The sequence below is a fragment of the Rhinoraja longicauda genome, chromosome 5 (genome assembly GCF_053455715.1).
Source record: "Rhinoraja longicauda isolate Sanriku21f chromosome 5, sRhiLon1.1, whole genome shotgun sequence".
Taxonomy (NCBI): domain Eukaryota; kingdom Metazoa; phylum Chordata; class Chondrichthyes; order Rajiformes; family Arhynchobatidae; genus Rhinoraja; species Rhinoraja longicauda.
In genome coordinates, this window is record NC_135957.1 from 36016836 (window position 1) to 36031800 (window position 14965).

At 43.6% G+C, this 14965-nt stretch overlaps 1 protein-coding gene across 3 annotated transcripts in view; it reads right to left on the reverse strand.

Annotated features, from left to right (window-relative positions):
• Positions 1-10911: 10911 nt before the first annotated feature.
• Positions 10912-14965, reverse strand: part of fam49a (family with sequence similarity 49 member A) — a 158233-nt gene continuing 154179 nt past the window's right edge. For all 3 annotated transcript variants that reach the window (XM_078399282.1, XM_078399281.1, XM_078399283.1), the window contains one exon: positions 10912-13887. In XM_078399282.1, coding sequence (XP_078255408.1) covers positions 13818-13887 — 70 coding nt within the window. In that variant the 3' untranslated portion in view covers positions 10912-13817. The remainder of the gene's footprint in view (positions 13888-14965) is intronic.

A 14965-nucleotide genomic window follows, 5' to 3' on the forward strand; every position in this document is an offset into this window, starting at 1 on the left:
AATGTGAAACAAGAACAAGCACTCCATTCATTTGCAGCAATGTTATTGTTAAACTAAATTACAAAATAACCATTGATTTTTCTCCGCATGAAGTCATTTAGTCAATCAATTGACAGTGGTCATAACAATAAATGTGGGCACTTTTCATTTCCAGTTTATTGATAACAGATTAATAATGCAAGCATAACATTTATCACCAATTTTAGTAGTTAATAATGCTATATATTTTTTTAAATCTCAGCTTTTTAAAAAGAACAACAGGTGAATGTGATTTTGCTTATTCTATAACTAGACCAAGTGGCCAAAACCTCCCCTGCATTGGTCCAGCACCCTCTCCTCCTCCTCTCACTCACCTACTCGATCCCCCCTGAACCCTCCATCTCCCCTCACCTCCCAAACTCCCCTTATCCCCTCCCTCACCCACTCCACCCCCAATCCCTCAAACCTCTCCTGCATTAGTCTAGCACCCTCCCCTCCCCATACCCCCATTTGCCTCCCCCACTCCATCCCCTCATTTCCCTCCTCCCCCAAACTAACCCATTCCATTCCATGTAAGCCCCCTTCCCCAGCCCCTCCATCCCCCCCACCCCATCCCCCCTCAACCCTTCTTACCCCCCTCCCCCTCAACCTCCCCCTCTTCTCCCTCCCCCCCACTCACTCACTCCATCCCCCCCTCACCCCACTCACCCACCCCCCCTCAACAGGCCCCAACTGCGCAGGCGCGGACCTTTTGGGTTTTACACACGCGCGGATCCGGCGGCCATCTCACACAAGTATCATATCAACGGGCCCCAACTGTGCAGGCGCGGACCCGTTTGTTCTGAGCACGCGGGGATCCGGCAGCCATCTTAGGTTTCAGATCAACGGGCCCCAACTGCGCATGCACGTTTTTTAAAACTTTAAAATGTGAATAACTTAAAAAATATAACACCAATTTGAATGAAACTTCCTCCATACCACCCCAGGGCAATGGTCAGGTGGGCCCAAAATTGTTGCGCTATCGTGTACTGATTTGACTGTATTTCAGGATCAAGCATACTGACAAACCAACAAGATGAGAGTTTTAGTAATATATACTGGACCAAGTGGACTCGTTGGGTCCAAACCTCTCCTGCAATGGCACCTGTCAAGGGGTGGGTTATATTAGGCAGCAAGTGAACAGTCAGTTCTTGAAGTTGATGTGTTGGATGCAGGAGAAATGGGCAGCAGTAAAGACCTGAGCGACTTTGACAAGGGCCAAATTGTTATGGCCAGACGACTGGGTCAGAGCATCTCTGAAACGGCAAGGCTTGTGGGGTGCTCCCGGTCAGCAGTGGCGAGTGCCTACCGACAGTGGTCCGAGGAGGGACAAACCACAAACCGGCGGCAGGGTGTTGGGCGCCCAAGGCTCATCGATGCGTGAGGGCAACAAAGGGTATCCCGTCTGGTCTGAACCGACAGATGGTCTACTGTGGCATAAATCATAGAAAATTTTAATGCTGGTCACGGATGGAATGTGTCACATTACACAGTGCATATGGGGCTGCATAGGCGCAGACCGGTCAGTGCCCATGATGCCCCCTGTCCACCATCAAAAGCGCCTACATTGGGCATGCGTCGGAACTAGACCTTGGAGCAGTGGAATAAGGTCGCCTGGTCCGATGAGTCCCGTTTTCCTTTAGATCAAGTGGATGGCCGTGTACGTGTGTGCCATTTAACTGGGGAAGTGATGGCACCAGGATGCACGGTGGGAAGACGACAAGCTGGTGGAGGGAGTGTGATGCTCTTGGCAATGTTCTGCTGGGAAACCCTGGGTCCGGCCATTCATGTGGTTGTCAATTTGACACGTGTCACCTACCTGAACATTGTTGCAAACCACGTACACCCTTCATGGCAATGGCATTCTCTGATGGCAGTGGCCTCTTTCAGCAGGATAATGCGCCCTGCCACACTGCACATATTGTTCGGGAATGGTTTGAGGAACATGATGAAGTGTTCACGGTGTTGCATTGGCCTCCAAGTTCTCCAGATCTCAATCCGATTGTGCATCTGTGGGATGTGTTGGATCGACAAGTCCGATCCATGGCGGCTCCACCTCCCAACTTACAGGACTTGAATGATCTGCTGCTAATGTTTTGGTGCCAGATACCGCAGGACACCTTCAGGGGTCTTGTAGAGTCCATTCCTCGGCGGGTCGGCGCTGGTTTGGCGGCACAGGGAGGACCAACAGCATATTAGGCTGGTGGTCATAATGTTTTGGCTCATCAGTGTATATAGAAGAAAGATAGACAGCGCAACAATTTTAGGGGCACCTTACTCACCATTCGCCTGCGGTGTGTAGTATCAAGTTTTGTTCAAATTGTAATTCTATTTTAAAAGTAATTCACTTGATAAACTTTAATAAACTTTACACTGTGAATGGGCCCGGCAGCCGCGCCTGCGCAGTTGGGGAGTGTTGCCCGTCCCGGCGTGCCCCGCGCCTGACCTTCCTCCCATGGTGCAGTGCGGCGGCAAAGAGAAGGTGAAAGAAGATGGCCACCGCAGGATGAACATGGGGCAGTGCCTAGCGGCTGCTCTCCTGCACCAGGCCGCCACGATGGCCACCTGGGGCTGGGGTGAGTGGCTCCCTCTCCCCTTTCCTCTCCCGCCCCTGCCCCCACCCCCGGGGCTGTCACAACGGGAACCCAACGGTTCCACAGGTCGTGTTTCGTTTAAATTGTTGCGCTATCGTGTACCGTTTTGGCTGCTTTCTGCCCAACCAATTGTTCAAGTGATTGCAACATGTGCCTTAATTTAGTTGAACAAAGAAACTTACAAGTTACTAAAGAACCTTCAAGTTACTAAAGTACCTCCCCCAACTGACGACCCGTGGATCCGTTGCGGGTCGGGGAGTCTCCCCCAGGGCCGGGCGAGGGTAGAGAGGAAAGGGAAGAGGGACCCACTCACCCTGGCCTCGGGCGGCCAGCAGGAGAGCGGCCGCAAGGTCGTCCTGCCGGCGGCCATCTTCTTTGACCTTCTACCGCAGCGCTGCACCACCGGAGGAAGGTCAGGCGTGGGGCACGCCGGGCCGGGCGTGTCCACCCGGCGCTGCTGCGCAGGGTTGGGGGAGTGCATTTATTAAAGTTTATTAAGTTACTTACTTTTAAAATGTAACGAAACTTAATCAACGCAAACCGCAGGTGAATGGTGAGTAAGGTGGGCCTAAAATTGTTGCGCTATTGTGCACCATTTTGGCTGTATTTCAGGAACAACATATATACAAGATGAGAGCTTTAGTAATATATAGATAATATGCATTGGTAAAACTTGACTATTTTCACAAAACTTGAAAATATGCCCATTGGGACTTATAAAAAGATCTTAACGAGTGCACTTTTATCACAAATCCAGTGATTTAATGATTCAGCAAGAGCACCAATCCCCATTTAACTGAATGACGCACCACCCCTTCTCATTTATAACGTTAAAAACTGATGGCAAATAGCTCCTTCAAAATTATATGAAATCAAGGATCACATGTATTACACAAAACAGAAATGCTGTTGAAGGAATGTTACCTGCAAATCTAATTATCTGCAGGAACTGCTCACTTAGCATCCTCACCTCTGAAACTGCTGCTTCCCAATTAATTATTCAACCATTAGTTGTGATTTGTTCTTGGCACAGTGAAAATTTTGCAAAGATGCATTTGAATTATTTAACTGAAATGTGATTACATCTAATTATTCAAGAAGTGAGATTTTAAAAAGTTGCGTCTGAAAGTAAATGAACACAATCAACATTTAAAAAAAGATTCAAGCAAGCATGTTGACAAATACAATGAGAGTAACTTTCAAAGTTTTAAACATTCTGACATTCTACTGTATATTGCAATATATTTTTTGTGCTTCTTTACAGCAGATGTGAGGTTAATAAGAGTTCAACAACTACCAAACTTCTCTATTCCAAGAAAACGCTGTCAACACAAAAGTGCATGTATATTTAATTTACAAGTTGCTGTGTGGAAATGCTACTTGAGACTGGGAGCTGTTTATTGTCATTTTTTCAGTGGCATTATTGTAGTCATTAATCAAAACCAAAGCAAAAAATAACACATATTTCTGATGATCTTTTGGGACAAAAGTTCTTAAAAGCAGCATAGTACACAGGAAATCAGAGTAGGAACAGGCCAATACACTTAAGTCTCTTCATCTAAACATAAGTTATTAATAGTTGAGGTTCTAGCGCTGATTCTTATTGCATCCCACTTGTTACAGCTTGCCGTGCTTTAGCGCTCTCATGTGGCCAATCCTATCTCCACGTTAATGTACTCCCTATTGCCTGTAGCATGGGCCCTAATAACAGCATTGCAACAAAGGCCAATATTACTTCATACAAGCTGTGCACATTAACTTCCAAAGGAATGACAGCATGACTAGAATTGTGGAATTGGTAACGGAAAAAGATCCAGTGCTCAAATATGCAAACTGGACTTTTATAATGGCTGCAGACAGATCACCCAGTTCTGCTGATCTTTGTTTTAACAATGGAAGGTGTCTTCAGTGTGAAACATTAAAGGACTTATCTCCTTAAGGGCTGTGCAGTGGTCAATCAATCACTGTCATAGATGAATGCATCTAATAGAGGTAGACTGGTGAGGAAAATAACGATTAGGAATTTTTTCCTTGATCACTCAGTACATATCCACGGAGGGTATTGGTGGAGCCTGGTAAGGTGGCAGATGTTACACTTACGCACTGTACAAAACAAAGCAAATAGTTGTCTTCAGCTAGTAGGAGAGAAAGAAGTGAAAAGAGATAAACTGAGAATAAGAAATGATGGGTCCCTTAAATGTGTATATTTTAATGCTAGGAGCATTGTAAGAAAGGTGGATGAGCTTAGAGCCTGGATTGACATCTGGAAGTATGATGTTGTGGCGATCAGTGAAACATGGTTGCAGGAGGGTTGCGATTGGCAATGAAATATTCCAGGATTTCATTGTTTCAGATGTGATAGAATCGGAGGGGCAAGAGGTGGGGGTGTTGCATTGCTTGTCAGGGAGGATATCACAGCAGTGCTTTGGCAGGACAGACTAGAAGGCTCGATTAGGGAGGCTGTTTGGGTGGAACTCAGAAATGAGAAAGGTTTAGCAACATTTATAGGGGTGTATTATAGACCGCCAAATAGGGAACGAGAATTGGAAGAGCAAATATGTAAGGAGATAGCAGATATTAGTAGTAAGCACAGAGTAGTGATTGTGGGTGATTTCAATTTTCCGTACATCGACTGGGAATCACATTCTGTTAAAGGACTGGATGGTTTGGAGTTTGTAAAATGTGTGCAGGATAGTTTTTTGCAGCAATACGTAGAGGTACCTACCAGAGAAGGGGCAGTGTTGGACCTCCTGTTGGGAAATGAGACGGGTCAGGTGACGGAGGTATGTGTTGAGGAGCACTTTGGGTCTAGTGATCACAATGCCATTAGTTTCAATATAATTATGGAGAAGGTCAAATCTGGACCGAGATTTTGGATCGGAGAAAGGCTAATTTTGAGGAGATGAGAAAGGATTTAAAAGGAGTGAAATGGAACTTTTTGTTTTATGAAAAGGATATAATAGAGAAATGGAGGATATTTAAAGGTGAAATTTTGAGAGTACAGAGTCTTTATGTCCCTGTTCGGTGGAAAGGAAAGAATAATAATTTGAAAGAGCCGTGGTTTTCCAGGGAAATTGGACACTTGGTTCGGAAAAAGAGGGAGATATACAATAAATATAAGCGGCAGGGAGTAAATGAGGTTCTTGAGGAATATAAAGAATGTAAAAGGAATCTTAAGAAGGAAATTAGAAAAGCGAAAAAAAGATATGAGGCTGCTTTGGCAAGTAATGTAAAAGTAAACCCCAAGGGGTTCTACAGATATGTCAATAGCAAAAGGATAGCGAGGGATAAAATTGGTCCATTAGAGAGTCAGAGTGGACAGCTATGTGCTGAGCCGGAAGAAATGGGGGAGATATTAAAAAATTTCTTTTCTTCGGTATTCACCGAGGAGAAGGATATTGAATTATGTGAGGTAAGCGAAACAAGTAGAGTAGTGATGGAAATTATGAGGATTAAAGAAGAGGAGGTACGGACACTTTTGAAAAATATAAAAGTGGATAAGTCTCCAGGTCCTGATAGGATATTCCCTAGGACATTGAGGGAAGTTAGTGCAGAAATAGCAGGGGCTATGACGGAAATATTTCAAATGTCATTAGAAACGGGGATGGTGCCGGAAGATTGGCGCATTGCGCATGTTGTGCCTTTGTTTAAAAAAGGTTCTAAAAGTAAACCTAGCAATTATAGACCTGTTAGTTTGACGTCTGTGGTGGGAAAATTAATGGAAAAGATACTTAGGGACAATATATATAATTATTTGGATAAACAAGGCCTGATTAGAAACAGTCAACATGGATTTGTGCCTGGAAGGTCATGTTTGACTAATCTTCTTGAATTTTTTGAAGAGGTTACCAGGGAAATTGATAAGGGCTATATGGACTTCAGTAAGGCATTTGACAAGGTTCCATATGGAAGGTTGATTAAGAAGGTTAAATCGTTGGGTATTAATAGTGAGGCTGCAAGATGGATTCAACAATGGCTGAATGGGAGACACCAGAGGGTAATGGTTGACAATTGTATGCCAGGTTGGAGGCCAGTGTCTAGTGGAGTACCCCAAGGATCTGTGTTGGGTCCACTGTTGTTTGTCATTTACATTAATGATCTGGATGATGGTGTGGCAAATTGGATTAGTAAATATGCAGATGATACTAAGATAGGTGGTGTAGTTAATAATGAAGTAGAGTTTCAAAGTCTACAGAGAGACTTGGGCCTTTTAGAAGGGTGGGCTGAAAGATGGCAGATGGAGTTTAATGCTGATAAGTGTGAGGTGCTGCATTTTGGTAGGACAAATCAAAATAGGACGTACAGGGTAAATGGTAGGGAATTGAGGAATGCAGTGGAACAGAGGGATCTGGGAATAACTGTGCATTGTTCCCTGAAGGTGGAATCTCATGTGGATAGGGTGGTGAAGAAGGCGTTTGGTATGCTTGCCTTTATAAATCAGAGCATCGAATATAGAAGTTGGGATGTAATGTTAAAATTGTACAGGGCATTGGTGAGGCCGAATCTGGAATATGGTGTGCAGTTCTGGTCGCCAAATTATAGGAAGGATGTCGACAAAATGGAGAGGGTACTGAGGAGATTTACTAGAATGTTGCCAGGGTTTCAGCACTTAAGCTACAGAGAGAGGTTGAACAGGTTGGGTCTTTATTCTTTGGAGCGTAGAAGGTTGAGGGGGGACTTGATAGAGGTTTTTAAAATTTTAAGAGGGACGGACAGAGTTGACGTGGGTAGGCTTTTCCCTTTGAGAGTGGGGAAGATTCCAACAAGGGGACATAGCTTCAGAATTGAGGGACAAAAGTTTAGGGGTAACATGAGGGGGAACTTCTTTACTCAGAGGGTGGTGGCTGTATGGAATGGGCTTCCGGTGGAAGTGGTGGAGGCAGGCTCGATTTTATGATTTAAGAGTAAATTGGATAGGTATATGGATAAGAGGGGATTAGAGGGTTATAGTCTGAGAGCAGGTAGATGAGACTAGGTCAGAGAGAGTGGTCGGCGTGGACTGGTAGGGCCGAACGGGCCTGTTTCCATGCTGTAGTTGTTATATGAGCGCTACCGGAGCACTATTAAACAGAAAACTACTCACCGATATACCGATAGAGATCATCAAAGGAGCACACCGCGGCAGCAGCAGTGGGAGCGCAGGTCAGTGGGAAAGTCGGAAAAAACACCGAGGGAAGCGAGGGGGGATTCAGAACAGGCTGAGAACCCAAGCCTTACGTCCACCTCTGCCCAGCATACTTCTGTCCAATGTCCAGTCCCTGGAGAACAAGCTGGATGACCTGAGGGCAAGGATCAGATTCCAGAAGAACATAAAGAACTGCAACATCCTTTGTCTGACCGAAACATGGCTGACCCCGCTGGTGCCTGACCAGGTGATCTGCCCATCCGAGTCCTTCACTGTTTTCCGGGCGGACAGAACAGAAGAATCCGGGAAATCCAAGGGCGGAGGAGTCTGCTTCTTGACCAATAATAACTGGTGCAATCCTGGAAATATTAAGACGCTTTCTCGTTCCTGCTCGCCAGACCTGGAACATCTAACTATCTCATGCCGACCATTCTACCTACCCCGGGAGTTCAGCTCGGTGATCATCACAGCCGTCTATATCCCACCGCATGCGGACACCGACGTGGCACTGTCGACCCTACACGATGTGTTGTGTCAACACCAAAACAAGAACCCTGATGCGGCTGTGCTGGTGGCTGGAGACTTCAATAGGGGAAATCTCAAAAAGGTCATGCCCAACTTCTACCAACACATCACGTGTGTCACCAGGGGGGAAAGAACTTTGGACCACTGCTACACGCCGTTCAGGAAAGGCTACAAGGCCGTTTCTCTCCCTCCTTTTGGAAAATCTGACCACGCTGCCATTTTCCTGCTGCCGGAGTACAAACAACGGATAGTACGGGAAGCGACAGTGACGAGGGATATAAAGCGGTGGGCTGACCATTCAGAGGCCATGCTGCAAGATGCACTGAGCGAAGTCGACTGGAACATGTTCCAAGCAAGTTCCAGAGACGTAAATGAGTTTGCGGAAGCGATTACGGACTTCATTGCCACAATAGCCGATACCATCATCCCCACGGTAGGGGATAGTATCTTCCCTAACCAAAAACCCTGGGTGGACAGATCTATTCGCGTGGCCTTGAATGCTCGCACCGCTGCTTACAACTCCGGCCTGGCATCCGGCAACATGGACCACTACAAGGGAGAGTCCTACCGACTGCGAAGGGCAGTGAAGGATGCAAAAAGGAGGTACCGGGACAAGATGGAGTCACAGATGGAGCAGCAGGACACCAGGCGCCTTTGGCAGGGGGTACGGACTATAACTAGCTACAGGTCCAGCACCCCCTCAACCGGAAGTGCCGGCTCCTCCTTAGCTGATGACCTGAACTCTTTTTATGCACGGTTTGAGACGGGTAACACCACCAGCTCGCCGTCTAAAAACAGCTCCGAAGGGGCGCTGGCTAGCGAGGCTGGAGGGGGATCCACCCCCGGGAATGTGCACACATTCTCGGTGTCCGAGCATGAGGTGAGGTGGGCTCTGACGCGTGTGAACACGAGGAAAGCTGGAGGCCCAGATGGTATATCTGGTCGTGTACTAAAGTCTTGTGTTACTCAGCTTGCTCCAGTGCTCACCACAATATTCAACCTCTCCTTGGCAAAGTCCGTGGTCCCTGCATGCTTCAAAAGATCCATCATTGTACCGGTGCCAAAGAATGCCTCTCCAGCGTGTTTAAATGACTACCAACCGGTGGCCCTCACCTCGGTTGTCATGAAATGCTTTGAGAGGCTAGTCAAGAAGCACATCTGCGCCCTCCTTCCTCGCAACATGGACCTACTACAGTTCGCATACCGTCCGAACAGGTCCACGGATGATGCGGTCTCCCAGGTTCTGCACACCGCTCTCTCTCATCTGGACAGCCAGGGGGGCTATGTGAGGATGCTGTTCATTGACTTTAGTTCAGCATTCAACACAATAGTCCCCAGCAGACTGGTTGAGAAGCTGCTGGAACTGGGGCTTAGCACCCCTCTGTGTGCCTGGGTCCTGGACTTTCTCACTGCCAGGCCCCAAGTGGTCAGGATGGGGGAACACACATCTAGCTCCCTCACCCTGAACATAGGATCCCCCCAGGGCTGCGTCCTTAGCCCCCTACTGTACTCCCTGTACACACATGACTGTGGGGCCAGGTTCAGCTCAAACTCCATCATCAAGTTTGCTGATGACACTGTGGTGGTGGGCCGGATCTCCAACAACGATGAGAAGGCCTACCGGGAGGAGGTGGCTGATCTGGCACTCTGGTGTCAGGACAATAGCCTCCTCTTGAATGTCACTAAAACAAAGGAGCTGATTGTGGACTTCAGAAGGGCTAAACATCGAGGGACGTACACGCCACTGGAGATAGATGGGTCTACTGTGGATAGGGTGAGCAGTTTTAAATACTTGGGAGTCCGCATCACAGAGGATCTGACGTGGGCAACGCACATTGCCGCACTGGTGGGTAAGGCTAAGCAGCGCCTTTACCACCTTAGACAATTGAGGAAATTCAGAGTGTCTCTGAGGATCCTTCATTGCTTCTACTCTGGGGCTGTAGAGAGCATCCTGTCCGGCAACATTACAGTCTGGTTTGGGAACAGCTCTGCCCAGGACAGGATGGCCCTGCAGAGAGTAGTGCGTTCGGCAGAACGCACCATGGGAACTACACTCATCCCCCTGCAGGACCTATACATCAGGAGGTGCAGATCCAGAGCAAGCAAGATCATGAGGGACCCCTGCCACCCCAGTAACGGACTGTTCCAGATGCTACGATCAGGCAAACGCCTCCGCTGTCACGCTGCGAAAACGGAGAGGATGAGACGGAGCTTCTTCCCACAGGCCATCAGGACTGTCAACTTTTATAACCCCAGAGACTACATTTTTGTCGACACTAATAGTAACTTATTAACTTTATTTATATGCTGTAACTGTAATTCTTTTTGTGCACAACCCGCAGGCATTGCCACTTTCATTTCACTGCACATCGTGTATGTGTATGTGACAAATAAATTTGACTTGACTTGATATGGTTATATGGTTATTATATAGTATATATAATTGCAAAAGTAAAAAATAGAATCTATGGGTAGATTTTTTTTTAATGCAGTTAGTCAAAGCAGTATTTTAAAGGTTAGTTCAATTCTGAATTATCCGATATCCTGCCCAATATTGCAGATTCTTCAATCAAGTGGTACTTACACCAATGCTGCTTTAAGCAAGAACAGTAGTGACAAACCAAATGAGTTTTCATTATTTTTAATCTGTTTTAAATTAGAATTCAAAATACAGATCAATATACAATGTCTCACAAACAATATCAAAGCTTTTATTACTCTTATTAAACTGCAACAATAAATCATAGAGGAATAAAATAGCAAATCTCACATAGGATGAACACTGTTTTAGTACTATGGAATTGAAATGTCTTGCCACCATTCAACAAGCCTAGCTTCAGCCTAATAGCCCAAGTTTATACATATTTTGAAGTGACGGTAACACATTTAGGGAATGTATTTAGGCCACATTTTCATTTTTTGGGTGCATTCAACATATTATTAAGGGATTTGCAGAAAAACTCCTCAGGAACAAATTTAATGCTATAACGCACTGATCATAAACGCACAATGGATGCTGAATTTCTAACTGTGCAATTTTATGAATGGCTGGACCACTAAAGTTTGTATTAATCTTATTTGGCTACTACTGGAATTGGGACTATACCAGCTTACAGGTAAAACATAGGTATGCCTAAAAAGGGACTTGCATGAATACGACCACGATAAAACCTTCATCAATGTACTTCTATGACATACAATATCCTTAGCCTTTTTTGACATTGTATTCTGCAGTAGCAGATTAACTCAGCTCAAACTAGTTTAAAGTGTGAAACCAAATTAAAATTTTGGCCATTTTGTCATTAAAATGTCTGAAGACGGGTCTGACCCGAAATGTCACCCATTCCTTCTCTCCAGAGTTGCTGCCTGACCTGCTAAGTTACTCCAGCATTTTGTAATACCTTGTCAGTAAATTCTGTCAGCTATTTATACAAGTGTTTACTTACACAGGTGGCAAACACTAACTGTTAGGACTGGAATTACTAATCTACCAATGTTGGTTGAGTAAACACTCTGCCATTATAATCTCAACAATAAGTCATTATGGGCATTGAGATAAGTAAACATTTCATAGATTTGTAATTCAGTACTATACTTGTGTTTTTAAAGAAATATGCACCTTTAAAGTCACAATTCTCAACTAAATCCAACAAAATATACATTTTGAAAGTTACCCTATTTGTAATGGAAAGGTTTCAAATGCAAATGCTATTCTTCACAATAATAGAACTTGAATATTCAAGTTCTCAATTCTCAATTTAAAAAAAAATCAGATCTGTGAACTTGGCCTATGCTTTAAAGACATATTTAGAAGGGCAAGGGATCAATGTTTGAATTAAGACATTGTCTATATCAAGCACGCAATATATGCTTGCAGTGGGGTATTTGTAGAAGCCACCAACTTTTTTTAGCAGCTCATTGCGATAACTTGCCACCTTTAAGTAATGGGAGCCAGTTTAAGTGACCAAATAGGCAGCCTTAGAAAAATCCTCACCATCATTTAAATCCAAATAAGTAAAGATATACTTTTAAAAATTGGTATACCTGTGGTATAAATAGAAAAAATATTGGCACACATGTATCAGAATTGGCATCTTCACACATAATGCTGACCATTCTTGACTTCATTAACTATGACTTATCTACTCGGACTTATTAATGGAAACAATTACTACCAGATGGATTGTTGTGACATATCCTGTATTTGTGGGGCAGAGGTATGATAGACTTTGTTACAGTTCTTTTTTTTAATTGCATTTTTGTATGTGCACTTCATTCATAGAATGCAACACGTTAACTTTTATTGCTTGTATAAAAAAATACATTGAAATAGAAATATAGGCTTGTATCAGTGAAGGGATTAAAGAAATAGACCTTTGTTCTAAAGACCTATATCATTATAATTAAAGATACTTGTTCTTCCTTCCCTATATTTTGATTCCTCCTTCATTAGCTGCTATTCAGGAGATGTTACTGTTTATTCCAGAATTTTCTTTTAAATCCTTCAACCATTAAAGTTTAATATTTTGCAATGTAATACTATTTTATAGAGCAAAATTTGGTCAGATGATTGATTGATCAGTGCCTGGTGTTTACTAGTGTGCGGTATTTATCAGTGTGTAGTTCATATTTGGTAAAAAAACTGAAATTACATTCATCCATGAGTACATAACTTTGTGACGTGGTTGTTGGTTGCTTATTAAATAAATTTATTTTTTTGCATGCGTTTTGCATTCACCTTTCTTTTACCTGAAAGTGCACATAATGGGGAATGCACAATTTTACACATATAATGCCCATTAAGTCTTCACCAGACTTACAATTTCATTAATTCCTTGTGCAGTTCTGAAAAGAAAATATTCTATTCTACTATAAAGGTCTGATTTCTGATGGCAAGCTCAAAAGTGATGTAGTTAAAATGTTATAGCATTTTAATATTATGGCCTTACTCTTTTGAGATTTAAAAAAGTATAGATAAACTAAGGTGTAAATGTAATTCTTAAATTCTATGCTATCGGGCATTGAAAGAGAGTTGTTACCTCAAAGCCCCAAAGAATCTTCCCAACATGAAAGGTGCATTTGATGATTACCAAATTTCAACGATTCCTTCTTACAACAGCCGATTGGAAGTGAAAGACAATTCAAAAAATCTGCCAACTTGTGAGTGGTTTTTTTTTTACAATAAGAATTGCTTCCCTGAATGCAAAGACACCAAGATGCTAGCAAATTTACAATGACATTTGCAGATGTACCCGGACTTACAGTTTTATATAGATTCTTATTGGAGCAATACAGCATTGTATATCAATTCTGGCAAAAAACAAACTGCACTTTGCAACATCAAATATAAGGCTGCAGGTATGCTTCATATGCTATGTAAAAATAAAAAAGCCATTCATCAGTTTTATTATAAAGGTCTTTTTTTCATACGTTAAATGACGAGGAGGGAATGGTTATGGTAAATAAGACAAATAAGTATTAACACCAACTTGTATTAAATTATGTAAACATGTACATCTTCTGAGGTCAGGACAGGGATCCTCTTGCCCAAGGAGTTACTGAACCTGAAGCATGGTTCGAATCTGTTTAGATGCCGACTCGTCATTCAGGTGTCTTGTGGTGTACCTATGAAATAGTAATATGTTTGTACCATTGAACAAAATGGCTGTCTAGTTTACTAAGATGTGCAGTTGTTACTTCTCTGAACATTCTTCCATATTTTTGTGATGGAGTCAAAAATAATATTAATTTTTACATGTTGCTCTACTTTTAACAATATTAAATAACTTTTAATAGTATTAACTATTTGTAAAACATCAGCATACAGTAGTGCAAATGTGCATTGGATTTTTCTTTAATCTGCTTAGATTGCGGCGGATTAATTTTCATCTTTACCAGTTTTTCCACGTGCAAGAGAATTAAATAAAAACAATCTACAAACACCTCCTTTAAAATAGATCTTAGATATTGGATATAATTGCATTCACAAGATTAAAATTCTAATCATATGTACCTTGAAGAGTTTGGGCAATTCTCTACTAAAACCAGATGGTTTGGAGTTGGCCAACATGTCTGGAACTGGATTGAATTCCAGCTTTGTGTGAGGCTGAGGAAGAAACAGGCAGCCAATTGCTGCTGGACGAGGGCTAGTGAGACTGGCTCTCTTGCTTTTATTGAAAGCATAGGTGATTGTTTCTCCCATATTTGTCAACATGGCAGGAGACAGGAAACGTGAAGGGCGAAACTTGTGAGATAAGGCAACTGCAGGAGGAGCAGGAGCATTGTCTTTAGGTTCAACAAGATACCAGGGCTACCAGACTGACGTTGAAAGGCAAGCTCGCCCTCCACATCTACTCCCTCGGTCTGCAATCGGTCGGTGGCATGGACCTCACTTACACGATCCCATGAACTATTTTTTCTGTAACTCGAGGGAAATCTTTCCTTCAGGGTTTCCTGAGCTCTGCACAACAAGGGCGAGGAGGCTGAGGGAGGACGCCACACCAAACGCTGGAGAGGGAGAGACGAAAGAAGGAAATGCCAAGCAAGCTGATTCAGTCTGATGCTTGCAGGATGTGGGAGGTCAAGGACACTGCTGGTGCCTCTGACTGCTACAAGGGTGACAAGTGTATCCAGGTACAGCTCCTGAAGGACCGTGTTGGGGAACTGGAGAAGCAAGTGGATGACCTCAGGTTCATCCGAGAAA